This window comes from Pseudoliparis swirei, chromosome 4 (assembly GCF_029220125.1).
Source record: "Pseudoliparis swirei isolate HS2019 ecotype Mariana Trench chromosome 4, NWPU_hadal_v1, whole genome shotgun sequence".
NCBI classification, from domain to species: Eukaryota; Metazoa; Chordata; class Actinopteri; order Perciformes; family Liparidae; genus Pseudoliparis; species Pseudoliparis swirei.
The window spans coordinates 33,901,469-33,914,121 of NC_079391.1; the positions used below are offsets into that span (position 1 = coordinate 33,901,469).

Here is a 12,653-nt window from a genome sequence, read left to right on the forward strand (position 1 = left end):
ACATTTAATATAAATATTTTAATCATTTATTTCTCTTATATAATGTAAAAGAATTACGCATTTATTTCATATGTATATATTTTATTTATTTTATCTATTTGAATGTCACATATGGATAAATGTGTTTTAATCGTTCCTTGAGTTCATCTCTGACGTACGAGGAAAAACAATTGTTTAATTTTTTTCTCCTTTAAAGTTTTTGTAAAATGTTGAACTGCAAGTTTACATAAATGAGTTTAAAGTTTAATTTCTTTAAGTGAATTTCAGTAAATCAGTTGCAGCTTCATGTTTATTTGTTTCACTCACTGAATGAGACTATTTGAGTCTTTATTGTTTATTAGAGGACAGAAAGAAGGAGAACAACAAGATTGTTTACAAGAAATTAAACATTTATTTATTACAAACTAAATACAATGAAATGGTTACAAAAAAAATCTATAAAAATGAAGTTCCATCTGAAGCTTCTGGTCTTCATCTCACTCGGGTCCAGGTCTGAGGACCGCCTCCTCTTCATCACTCAGATGAAGAGGAGGAGGCTCAGGGTCGCCGAGAGGAAGCTGGATGGGTTGTTGTTGTTGTTGTTGTTGTGGGCTGCTGGCCGCCTCCTCACGACCGTTAGAAGTGTTTGAAGAGACGCAGGACGGCGAATCAGCTGATGGGTCAGGGGTCTGGGGGTCTGAAGCGGTCTGGGGGTCTGAAGCGGTCTGGGGGTCTGAAGCGGTCTGGGGGTCTGAAGCGGTCTGGGGGTCTGAAGCGGTCTGGGAGTCTGAAGCGGTCTGGGGGTCTGAAGCGGTCTGGGGGTCTGAAGCGGTCTGGGGGTCTGAAGCGGTCTGGGGGTCTGAAGCGGTCTGGGGGTCTGAAGCGGTCTGGGGGTCTGAAGCGGTCTGGGAGTCTGAAGCGGTCTGGGGGTCTGAAGCGGTCTGGGGGTCTGAAGGGCCCGTGTGCTGCTGGCGGGTCAGCCTCCTCTCCAGGGCCCGCTGGCGGTTCAGCTCCATGCGCTGCCGCTGGTCCTCCGTCAGGGCGGGGGGGGCCGGGGGGGAGTGGACCGGAACCGGCAGGTCGGTGAAGCTGGAGCTGCCGAACGGATCCGGATCCCGAAACACCGGCGAGTCCGGAGCCGCCGGTTCTTCTTCTTCATCTGAAACCACAGAGACCGGATCACACGGGGCCCCCACGGGGCCTCCACGGGGCCCCAGCAGGTCCGAGGCTCTGACTCACCCATGAAGGCCTCGTGCGTCAGCGGCAGGTCCAGCCGGATCCTCTTGAGGCACGTCTGCGGAGCAAAGGAACATCGGTCGTGATAAGTCTGGCTTGCGGAGGCTCCTCCCACTCAGTGAAGCTCCTCCCACTCAGTGAAGCTCCGCCCACCTGCACGTCCTTCTTGTGGCCCAGCTTCTCCACGCGCTCCACGAAGTCCTCGAACTGGAGCTTCGGGTACAGCCGGTGGGCCCAGTTCTCCATCTTCTGCATCAGCAGCCGCAGGTCCTCCGCCTGGGGGGGGGGGGGGGGGGTAGATGACCTCATCGTGATGATGAAGACGAGGATGAAGAGCGACTCACCTCGTGGCCTCTCCCCTTGAAGCAGACGTCTCTGAACAGGGTCCTCAGAGCAGGAAGTCCTCTCTCCGAGATCAGCCTGGAGGGAGGCGGGTCATGTGAATGAGAACGGGTCGACTGCGGACCGGACCTGCTGCTGGGGTCTGGGGGTTCTGAGGGGTCTGGGGATTCTGGGGATTCTGGGGGGTCTGGGGGTTCTGAGGGTTCTGGGAGTTCTGGGGGTTCTGAGGGTTCTGAAGGTTCTGGGGGTTCTGAGGGTTCTCCGGTACCTGTGAGAGTCCAGCTTGGGCTGAGGCCTCTTGACTCCTTTCCTCTTGGCAGGAGGAACGTCGGTCAGCTGGGACGAGTCGGCGCCGCCCTCGTCGTCTGAAGCACAATGTGAGCAATGAGCAGCGAGGCCGGTCACGGGTTCTCCACGCGGGGCGCAGAACGTGGAACGTGGAACGTGGTCTCGAAGCCGCTCCTCACCGGCGGCGAGGACGATCAATAACAACAGAAATCAAAAGGCTCTGCAGAATAAAACAAAAGAATATCTCCTCCACTCACCGGCGTCAAAGCCCGGTTCCCCCCGACCCGGGGAGAGGGGGGGGGGCAGCGGGGGGAAGACCTCGTCCTCCATGACCTCCAAGACCCTCAGGCCTCCAACCGGACGCCTCACTGGGGGCGAGAGGGTCAGAGTGTGTGTGTGTGTGTGTGTGTCTGTGTGTGTGTGTGTGTGTGTGTGTGTCTGTGTGTGTGTCTGTGTGTGTGTGTCTGTCTGTGTGTCTGTGTGTGTGTCTGTCTGTGTGTGTCTGTGTGTGTGTCTGTCTGTGTGTGTGTCTGTGTGTGTGTGTCTGTCTGTGTGTGTCTGTGTGTGTCTGTGTGTGTGTCTGTGTGTGTCTGTGTGTGTGTGTGTGTGTGTGTGTCTGTGTGTGTGTGTCTGTGTGTGTCTGTGTGTGTGTCTGTGTGTGTGTCTGTGTGTGTGTCTGTGTGTGTGTGTCTGTGTGTGTGTCTGTGTGTGTGTCTGTGTGTGTGTCTGTGTGTGTGTGTCTGTGTGTGTGTGTGTGTGTGTCTGTGTGTGTGTCTGTGTGTGTCTGTCTGTGTGTGTCTGTGTGTGTGTGTCTGTGTGTCTGTCTGTGTGTGTCTGTGTGTGTGTGTCTGTGTGTGTGTCTGTGTGTGTGTGTCTGTGTGTGTGTCTGTCTGTGTGTGTCTGTGTGTGCAGCACCTTTCTAAACGATGTCTACAGAGTGCGTCACAGAGAATCTCAGAAAAGATTTTTATTGTATTAATAACATCAAAAATAGTAAAAAAATAAATACATCTCCACTCCTATGACTTGGTGAGTCATAATTTATACCAAACTCATGGTTATAAATAAACTCAATTATTCTGAATTTATCGAATAATTTAGAACTTACAGAACTCCTGATTAAATGTCGTCTGAATACAGTTGGTCATTGGTGCCATTTACACACCGGTTGTTTGTTAATATTTAGTGCGTATATATATATATATATACTATTTTATATATACATATATATATCTATAAATATAAAATAGTCCGGTCTGTCAAAACAAAAGAATCAAGACTACAATAACGTCTGAAGTTAAATGGTTATACATGTGAATTATTCAGCAGTAAACAAGCTCAAAGTATTATTATTATTATTATTATTATTATTATTAAACAAAATTATTTTTTAAACTGTAAACATTAAGCAGCATTTCAATATTTCTGTTGTTTGGTGTTGAATTTACTATATGAATATTATTCTAATTCTTATTATATCCTATTTCGTGCATGAATTGTGCATGTTTCTTATCATGTTTTTTATATCTTCTGCATTTTTCCTATTAATCAAGTATTAATATGATTAACATATAATATGTATTATATCTATAAAATATGTTTACACTGTATACATTCAGCAGCATGTCCACGTGTCAGTGACTGAAGCGATCATAACTGTCGCTTCCTGATATTGTTGATCACGTGACAGCTCGAGCCCCGCGTCACGCCAACGGCGGGAAACTCAGTCAAGCTAACGCGGAGCTCGCGCTGAGCTACCTTTAAGTCCGCTAGCAGGTCTTGTTTTAACCGTAAACATAACACGAGTCCCGCACACGTCGCTACTATAAGTCCATCTGGCGCAGCAACACGCGGTAGTTCAGACTGAATACGGTAAACGTCTTAATATTAACTCACCGGGCGAGAGATGTTCGTTGAGCGAAGCAACAAGCGGCGGCAAGCTAGCGACACCAACTTCCGGTGCCAAGAGTTATATTCTTCAAAATAAAGTCCCACAGATTTATTGATCATTTAACGGCTAAATTCATGTAAAAAAACGTCAAAGAAAATCAAAGTTATATCCAGATAATTTGGTGGCAGTTCGATCATGTATAATCGCGGGACTTCAGTATTTTAAAATCCTGGTTTTGACTTTGCATTAGACGTCATAGTTTAAGTTACTTTCTGTTGTTTTGAATGTGTTTCAATCAGGTCCAGGTTCCGGGCTTTTAATCTGAAGGACTGAACGCGATGCAGGATTAGGTGTTTCTGTGATTTATCCAATCCAATCAGGGTTGCCAGGTCTGTGTGACAAAACCAGCCCAATGGCCAATAAAACCAGCCCAAAAACCAGCCCAATATCAGAACTCAAAATATGCCCGTGCCAAACCATATACACTGCTTTTAAAGTCCATGTCCATGTGTGTACGTGCTGATCTGAAGTCCGTTTTGTAGGATTTGGGTATAAATAAATTATTTCATTTAAAATATGGATTTTTATTGAAAGATATTCATGTAATTTGCATGCAAAATAGGTCTACCCGAACCAGCGGACAAGAAATTTAACCCGCGGCAACACTTCAAAAGTAGCCCAATTCCGCGGGAAAACCGCGGACCTGGCAACACTGAATCCAATCAATCGATAACCAGCTGCAGTTGAGAAAAGGATTTCATTAAAGTGTGAAACGCTCTTATTTCTTTATTTGACAAACATGTTGACAATAAACCATTAGTTAGTTTGAGTAGCCTATGAAAAAGATCAAAATAATAATTACAATAATTATTATAATAATAATAATAATAAACTAAGCTTGAATTGTTTACCCAATGGTGAAAAGTGTTTATTCCAGACAGAACAGTAAGACAATTAAATCAACAATATATATATATAAATATATATATTATATATATATTATACATATATTATATATATAATATGTATATATAATATATATATATATGTATAATATATATATACATATATATATAATATATACATATTATATATATATATATATATTATACATTTTAGAAGCTGGTGCACGATCTCAGAGAGATGAGCAAGATGAGACGGGGTTCTTAAGTGTGTGTGTGTTTGTGTGTAAGTGCGTGTGTCTGTGTGTGTTTGTGTGTGTCCCTACATCCCCTTCGATCGGCTTCAACCTCCCAGAACCCAGAACCACAGAAACTTGACCTCTGACCTGCTTCTGCTCCGCTGGGAACTGAAAGAAACGTCCACAACCTTCTGGACCCCCCCCCCCCACACACACACACACACACACACACACACAGCCACCGTCAGGTTCAGAGCCAATGTCACAAAAACAAAACAGACTGAAGCATCCAGTATATACACACACACACACACACACACTCTCACACACACACACATGCTCTCACACACACACACACATGCTCACACACACACACACATGCTCTCACACACACACACACATGCGCACACACACACACATACACATGCTCACACACACACACACATGCTCACACACACACACATGCTCACACACACACATGCTCACACACACACACACACACACATGTTCACACACACATACACACACATGCTCACACATACACACACACACACACACATGCTCACACACACACATGCTCACACACATGCTCACACACACACACATGCTCAAGATTCAAGATTCAAGATTCAAGATTCAAGATGTTTTATTTGTCACATACACACACAGGGTGTGCAGTGAAATGAAAGTGGCAATGCTCAGCAGGAATGTGCAAGGGCAACAAGTACACACTATTTACAATAAAAAACAACACAATATTTACAGTAAGTGTGTGTGTGTGTGTGTGTGTGTGTGTGCCTAAGAGGGGCAGTTGTGTGGGTCTATGTGGGGTCCTGGTGAGGTCGGAGTTCACAGTCCTGATGGCCTGAGGAAAGAAACTCCGTCTCAGTCTCTCTGTTCTTGCAGCGTGACTACGGAGGCGCCTGCCTGACCGCAGCAGCTGAAACAGTCTGTTGTTGGGGTGGTGAGGATCCTTCATGATCCTGCCGGCTCTGGTTCTGCACCTCCTGGTGTACAAGTCCTGCAGGGTGGGAGTGTGGTTCAATAGTGCGTTCAGCCGAACGCACTACTCTCTGCAGAGCCTTCCTGTCCTGAGCGGAGCAGTTGCCAAACCAGGCTGTGATGCTTCCTGTCAGGACGCTCTCTACAGCTCCAGAGTAGAAGGACTGAAGGATCCTCTGGGAAACTTTAAATTTCCTCAGCTGCCTGAGGTGGTAGAGGCGCTGCCTTGCCTTTCTCACCAGAGTGTCTGTGTTTGTTGACCATGTCAGATCCTCGGTGATGTGGACTCCCAGGTATTTATACCCGCTCACCCTCTCCACAGTAGTCCCGTTAATCCCCAGTGGTGAGTACGTCCTCTGTTGTTGTACCCTCCTAAAGTCCACAATCAGCTCCTTAGTTTTGGTGACATTCATGATGAGGCTGTTGTCCTGGCACCAGAGTGACAGATCAGCAACTTCCTCCAGGTAGGCCTTCTCGTGGTTGTCGGAGATCAGGCCCACCACCACTGTGTCATCCGCAAACTTGATGATGGTGTTGGAGCTGAACCTGGCCACACAGTCATGTGTGTACAGGGAGTACAGTAGGGGCTGAGGACGCAACCCTGGGGGGATCCTGTGTTCAGGGTGAGGGATTTGGAGGTGTGTCTGCCCACCCTGACCACCTGTGGCCTGGCGGTCAGGAAGTCCAGGATCCAAGCACACAGGGGGGTGTTTAGTCCCAGCTCAATCAGCTTGCCGGCCAGTCTGGAGGGGACTATGGTGTTGAAAGCTGAACTGTAATCAATGAACAGCAGTCTCACATAGCCCCCCCTCTGGCTGTCCAGATGAGAGAGTGTGGTGTGCAGTACCTGGGAGACAGCATCATCCGTGGATCTGTTTGGGCGATAAGCAAACTGCAGCGGGTCCATGGAGGAAGGGAGGAAGGCGCAGATGTAGTCCTTTATCAGCCTCTCAAAGCATTTCATGACCACCGAGGTGAGGGCCACGGTCGGTAGTCATTCATACATGCTGGAGAAGCATTCTTGGGCACAGGGACAATAGTGGATCTCTTGAAGCAGGCGGGGACCACGGACTCAGCCAGGAGAGGTTGAATATTGTGGTGAACACTGGAGCTAGCTGGTTAGCACAGGTCTTCAGTACTCGCCCAGATATGCCATCTGGACCTGCAGCTTTCCTGGTGTTCACCCTCAACAGAGCCCTCCTCACACTGTGCTCGGTCACAGAGAGTGTGTGTTCATCCCCAGCGGTAGAACTCACCTCGGCTACGCTTAACGGTGTTGTTGTTAGACGGGGAGCTAGCGCTGTTGTTGCTAGCCTCAAACCGTGCATAAAATGAGTTCAGGTCGTCCGCTAGGGATGCGTCGGCACTCACCATTGCGCGAGGTCTGCTCTGGTAGTCTGTGATAGTCCGTAGCCCCTGCCATAGGCGCCTGGTGTCGCGCTGCTCCATCTGTGATTCCACTCTGTCTCGGTACCTCCTCTTGGCTTCCTTCACCGCCCTCCTCAGTCCATAGACCGCTGCCTTGTACTCGTCCATGTTGCGGATACAAGACCGGAGTTATAGGCAGCAATGCAGGCGTTCACAGCTTCACGGATGGATCTATCAACCCACGGCTTTTGGTTAGGAAAGACCCTAACTTTTACCGTGGGGACGATGGTGTCCGCTAAGCGTTGCTATGAGGCTCATTGCTACTTCCAAACTCGCTGGCGTCACTGGAACTGGATTGGATCATGTCCCAGTCGGCGACACGCAGAGCGTCCTGTAGCTCAGCCTCTGATTGGTCAGACCACCGCGTTCGTTCCTCGTCACTACCGCTTCCCGCGATCTTTGTCGGTACTCGGAAGCAGAAAAATGGCGGCATGGTCCGATTTGCGAGCGGAGGAGAGAGACAGCCTTGTAGCCTCTCTTGAATGGCGTATAGCAGTGGTCCAACGTTCTTTCCTCTGGTAGCACACGTAATGTGCTGGTGAAAGTTCGGCATGACTTTTTAGGTTTGCCTATTAAAGTCCCCAGCCACCACCACAGCCGTCGGGATACTTGTTCTGATGCCGACATAACACATCATGTAGGTCCGATAGTGCTACGTCGGTGTCCGCTTGTGGTGGTATGTAGACGGCTGTGGTGATGACCGAGCTGAACTCCGGGGAAGGTAGAATGGACGGCATGAGATCGTCAGATGTTCCAGGTTCGCGAGCAGGAGCGAAAGAGTCTTAATGTTCTTGGGGTCGCACCACATGTTGTTAGTCATGAAGCAAACCCTCCACCCTTAGATTTACCAGACTCTTCCGTTCTGTCTGCACGGAAAACAGAGAAGGACTCGGTTGGGCATATGACTCGATCCGCACCAGCGGGTCAGCCATGTTTCCGTCAGACAAAAGATGTTACAGTCCTCATGTCCCGTTGGAATCTGATCCTGCCCTAACATCATCCATCTTATTTTCCAGAGACTGGACGTTAGCAAGAAGGATGCTGGGCAGAGGTGGACGGTGGGCTTGAACTCTCAGTCTGTTCGAATTCCGCTCCGTTTCCCTCGATGTTTTCGTCGTCTCCCCGTAGTAGCGGCTCCACTGTTGTTGATGTGGTTCGCTCGTACGATCTCTGCCGGCCACGCTGGATCGATGGAAAAAGTGGACAAAAACCCTTGTTTTGCGCAAAAGTTTATGTCCAAAAGTGTGCTGTGGTCGTATGCTGTTAGTGCCGATGTGTTTGTGGCAAAGAAAACATTAAAAATAAACACAAAAACTAAAAGAGCGCACAATCTCCGCGGAGCTACCTCGACGGCGTCTGGACACAGCCGCGCCATCTCACACACAGTAAACCTGCTGTGCATGCAGATCTTTTGGAAAGATTCCGACGCTGTAAGTAAAGTTTCATCCTGAAACAGAATCACAGAATAGTTTCTATAAAATAAAAAGAAGTCGTCGATCTTTAATTGATACTCAATAAATACTTTATCAGATGTAATAAAGTATGATGTCGTACTGTAGTGTGATGTAATGCTGCACTAAATGCTGTTATTGTATTATATATAGAGATGGATGGTTGGTGGTTTATTATGATTATTGACGTGATGATGTCATCTGTGTCTTCAGTGGACGATCAATAACTAACGATTAATAATAAACACGACGGTGGCGACCAGCCAGAGAACCGATCTGTAAATCCAGGTCCTAACCCCCCCCCTCCCCCTCCCCCCAAGGTCACGACCTCTCCCGCGCTGCAGCTCTCCTCCACAAAGCGTTCGGCTCTCTGTTGTCCGCAAAGCGCTGAATGGCTGAAAGCCAGAAAGCTGTCGGCGCTGCAGTCCAGAAGCGGCAGTGTGTGTGTGTGTGTGTGTGTGTGTGTGTGTGTGTGTGTGAGAGAGAGAACACAACATGTGTGTGTTTAGCATATCAATGGCGTCCCGAGTGCTGCAGAGCCGCTGCTCTGTATTTAAGGGCCCGGTGGGCGGCGTCACAGAGCGGACATGAACATCTTCACCCACCTCACAGGACTAGCCCAACAAACCAGGTATGAGACCCCCAGACCAGGTATGTGAGACCCCCAGACCAGGTATGTGACCCCCAGACCAGGTATGAGACCCCCAAACCAGGTATGTGACCCCCAGACCAGGTATGAGACCCCCAAACCAGGTATGTGACCCCCAGACCAGGTATGAGACCCCCAGACCAGGTGTGAGACCCCTAGACCAGGTATGAGACCCCCAGACCAGGTGTGAGACCCCTAGACCAGGTATGAGACCCCCAGACCAGGTGTGAGACCCCTAGACCAGGTGTGAGACCCCTAGACCAGGTATGAGACCCCCAGACCAGGTGTGAGACCCCTAGACCAGGTGTGAGACCCCCAGACCAGGTGTGAGACCCCCAGACCAGGTATGAGACCCCAGACCAGGTATGACGAGACACCCAGACCAGGTGTGAGACCCCCAGACCAGGTATGAGACCCCAGACCAGGTATGTGAGACCCCCAGACCAGGTATGAGACCCCCCCCCCTGCTCTCCAACACCAGTTGCCCTCATAAACTAATAAAATGCACACACTGTACAGTTTAGGTGCACGTTGATGCTCGCGGTGTGTTCAGGTGCACGTTGATGCTCGCGGTGTGTTCAGGTGCACGTTGATGCTCGCGGTGTGTTCAGGTGCACGTTGATGCTCGCGGTGTGTTCAGGTGCAATGGTTCATCCCACATGTCTGTGTGTCTGCAGCAAGCTGGGGTCTGTGCTCCAACGCGCCTTCTACGGCACCAGCGGCAAGGTGAGTGCCCCCAGCGGAGGACGTCTGTTGGCTGCTTTCCTCAAAGCTACGTAACTTAGCATAAAGCCTGGAGGCCTAGCTCTGCCCAGTCGGGTATAAGAACCTCCCAACGCCTCTTAAAGGTACAGCGTACAGAGATGGACCATGTATACATACACACAACACGAGAGTCGTCGTGTTTTCAGCGCCTCGGGTTTCAGTTGCAATCTGCCGTTCTTCCACTAGATGGCGCCAGATTCTACTCGCCCGACCTTTAAATTCTCATTAAGTTGTAGCTCGATTGTTTCATCCATAAACAGACCTGGTATGCGGTCACTATGGTTTCCAGATTGACTGCACGCAGCTTTAAAAAGAAACGTGACATGAGAGAGAAGACTTAAAGAGCTCCCACTGAAGCTCCCAGCAGGTCATGGTGGTCCCCTCCTGACCCCCTGACCTCTTGACCTCAGGTGACCCTCTTCGAGCAGAGGAACTTCGCCGGCCGCCGTCTGGACCTGAGCTCGGACTGCACCCGGATCAGTGACAAGAACTTCCCAGAGAGATGCAACTCTGTGCAGGTGGAGAGCGGAGCGTAAGTCCACAGCACCGATACCCGGCGGGGGGGCGGAGCCCCGGCGAGGATACGTACACGCTTATACACTTTAATTGTGGAAAATTTAATTTTATCTTCTGTCCAAACATAATTTTTTTATATTTTGAAGAGGTTTTATTTTGAAGGGGTGTCTAACAGTCTAAGCCCCGCCCCCTTCTCCTCCAGGTGGGTCGGCTACGAGCACGAGAACTTCCGTGGCCGTCAGTACCTGTGGGACATGTCGGAGCGCGGAGAGTACAACTGCTACGACAGGTGGTGCGCTCAGGTGGACCACGTGTCCTCCGTCAGGGCCGTCAGGCAGGTGAGGTCACAGGGTCACGGGGTCACGAGGTCACAGCTGCTGCTCCTGGAACAGCTGTTCCTCTTCAGTCAAAATAACAGAAATAACAGAAATAATTGTTGGAATTTCACATTTGAAAGATTTTCGATACAAATTGAAGATTTTACATTTCAATTACAACCGGTTGTCGTTGGTTACGAGTTAGAAAACATTTAAAAGATATATTTACTAAATAAAATGAACAAAGGAGAATATAATTCATTTTGAATGAAACATTGAGACTGTTTTACTGAAGTGTTTTGAGAGGAAACAAAGTGAGACTGGAGGATGTAGAACATGACCGACCCGTTTCCATGGCAACGCCGTCTCCCAGGACAACGACCCGGGGACGGCCCACCTGTTTGAGCGCGCCGGCTTCTCGGGGAAGAAGATGGAGGTCCAGGACGACGTGCCCAACATGATGAGCCGCTACAGCCTGAACCGGGCCGCCTCCATCCGGGTGCTGGGAGGAGCGTGAGTAAAAGGGGGAGGAGTCACCGCTCTGGGGCTCAGTGATTGGACAGTGAGCCGTATGCCTTGTGTGCAGGTGGGCCGTGTACCAGGAGCCCAACTACCGGGGGCCCCACTACGTCCTGGAGAAGAAGGACTACAACAACCACTCGGACTGGGGCAGCCAGAACAGCACCGTGGGCTCCATGCGCCGGGTCCGCTTCACCTAGACCCGGACCCGGGTCCGCTTCACCTAGACCCGGACCCCGGACCCGCTTCACCTAGACCCAGACCCGGGTCCACTTCACCTAGACCCGGACCCCAGACCCGGGTCCACTTCACCTAGACCCAGACCCGGGTCCGCTTCACCTAGACCCGGACCCGGGTCCGCTTCACCTAGACCCGGACCCCGGACCCGGGTCCCCTTCACCTAGACCCGGACCCCGGACCCGCTTCACCTAGACCCAGACCCCGGACCCGGGTCCCCTTCACCTAGACCCGGACCCGGGTCCGCTTCACCTAGACCCGGGACCCGGGTCCGCTTCACCTAGACCCGGACCCGGGTCCACTTCACCTAGACCCGGACCCCAGACCCGGGTCCACTTCACCTAGACCCAGACCCGGGTCCACTTCACCTAGACCCAGACCCGGGTCCACTTCACCTAGACCCGGACCCCGGACCCGGGTCCGCTTCACCTAGACCCGGACCCCCAGACCCGGGTCCACTTCACCTAGACCCGGACCCGGGTCCGCTTCACCTAGACCCAGACCCGGGTTCACTTCACCTAGACCCGGACCCGGGTCCACTTCACCTAGACCCGGACCCCCAGACCCGGGTCCGCTTCACCTAGACCCAGACCCGGGTCCACTTCACCTAGACCCGGACCCAGACCCCGAACCCGGGTTCGCTTCACCTGGACCGTTACCGTCAGCTTTACAACTAAAACTATTTCACTAATAAAGTTCCAAAGTCACGGTTCAGAGTTTTGATTCCTTTAGTCAGCAAAGAGTTTGAAACAGCCATAAATATGAATAATTCACTTCAACAAACACGTTCCTACAGGTCAAAGGTCACGACGAGCTAACAACGTCAGAGATGCAAAACACGATGTACATAAAACTCATAAAGCACAAACAAACAAACAGGAATTTGGTTTCA

General features: G+C 50.1%; 2 protein-coding genes across 2 annotated transcripts; one reads left to right on the forward strand and one right to left on the reverse strand.

Moving 5' to 3' along the window:
* Nucleotides 1-368: 368 nt before the first annotated feature.
* Nucleotides 369-3,803, reverse strand: tipin (timeless interacting protein). The gene is made up of 7 exons (XM_056413347.1): nt 3,742-3,803; nt 2,103-2,213; nt 1,826-1,922; nt 1,560-1,635; nt 1,369-1,491; nt 1,219-1,273; nt 369-1,138 (listed from the first exon to the last, which is right to left on the reverse strand). Exons 2-7 carry the CDS (start codon nt 2,173-2,175, stop codon nt 477-479), a joined length of 1,086 nt encoding a protein of 361 aa, XP_056269322.1. The 5' UTR covers nt 2,176-2,213; nt 3,742-3,803; the 3' UTR covers nt 369-476.
* A 5,542-nt stretch (nt 3,804-9,345) lies between these two features.
* Nucleotides 9,346-11,724, forward strand: crybgx (crystallin beta gamma X). The gene is made up of 6 exons (XM_056413383.1): nt 9,346-9,389; nt 10,085-10,133; nt 10,583-10,704; nt 10,891-11,026; nt 11,379-11,518; nt 11,592-11,724. Exons 1-6 carry the CDS (start codon nt 9,346-9,348, stop codon nt 11,722-11,724), a joined length of 624 nt encoding a protein of 207 aa, XP_056269358.1.
* Nucleotides 11,725-12,653: the final 929 nt, after the last annotated feature.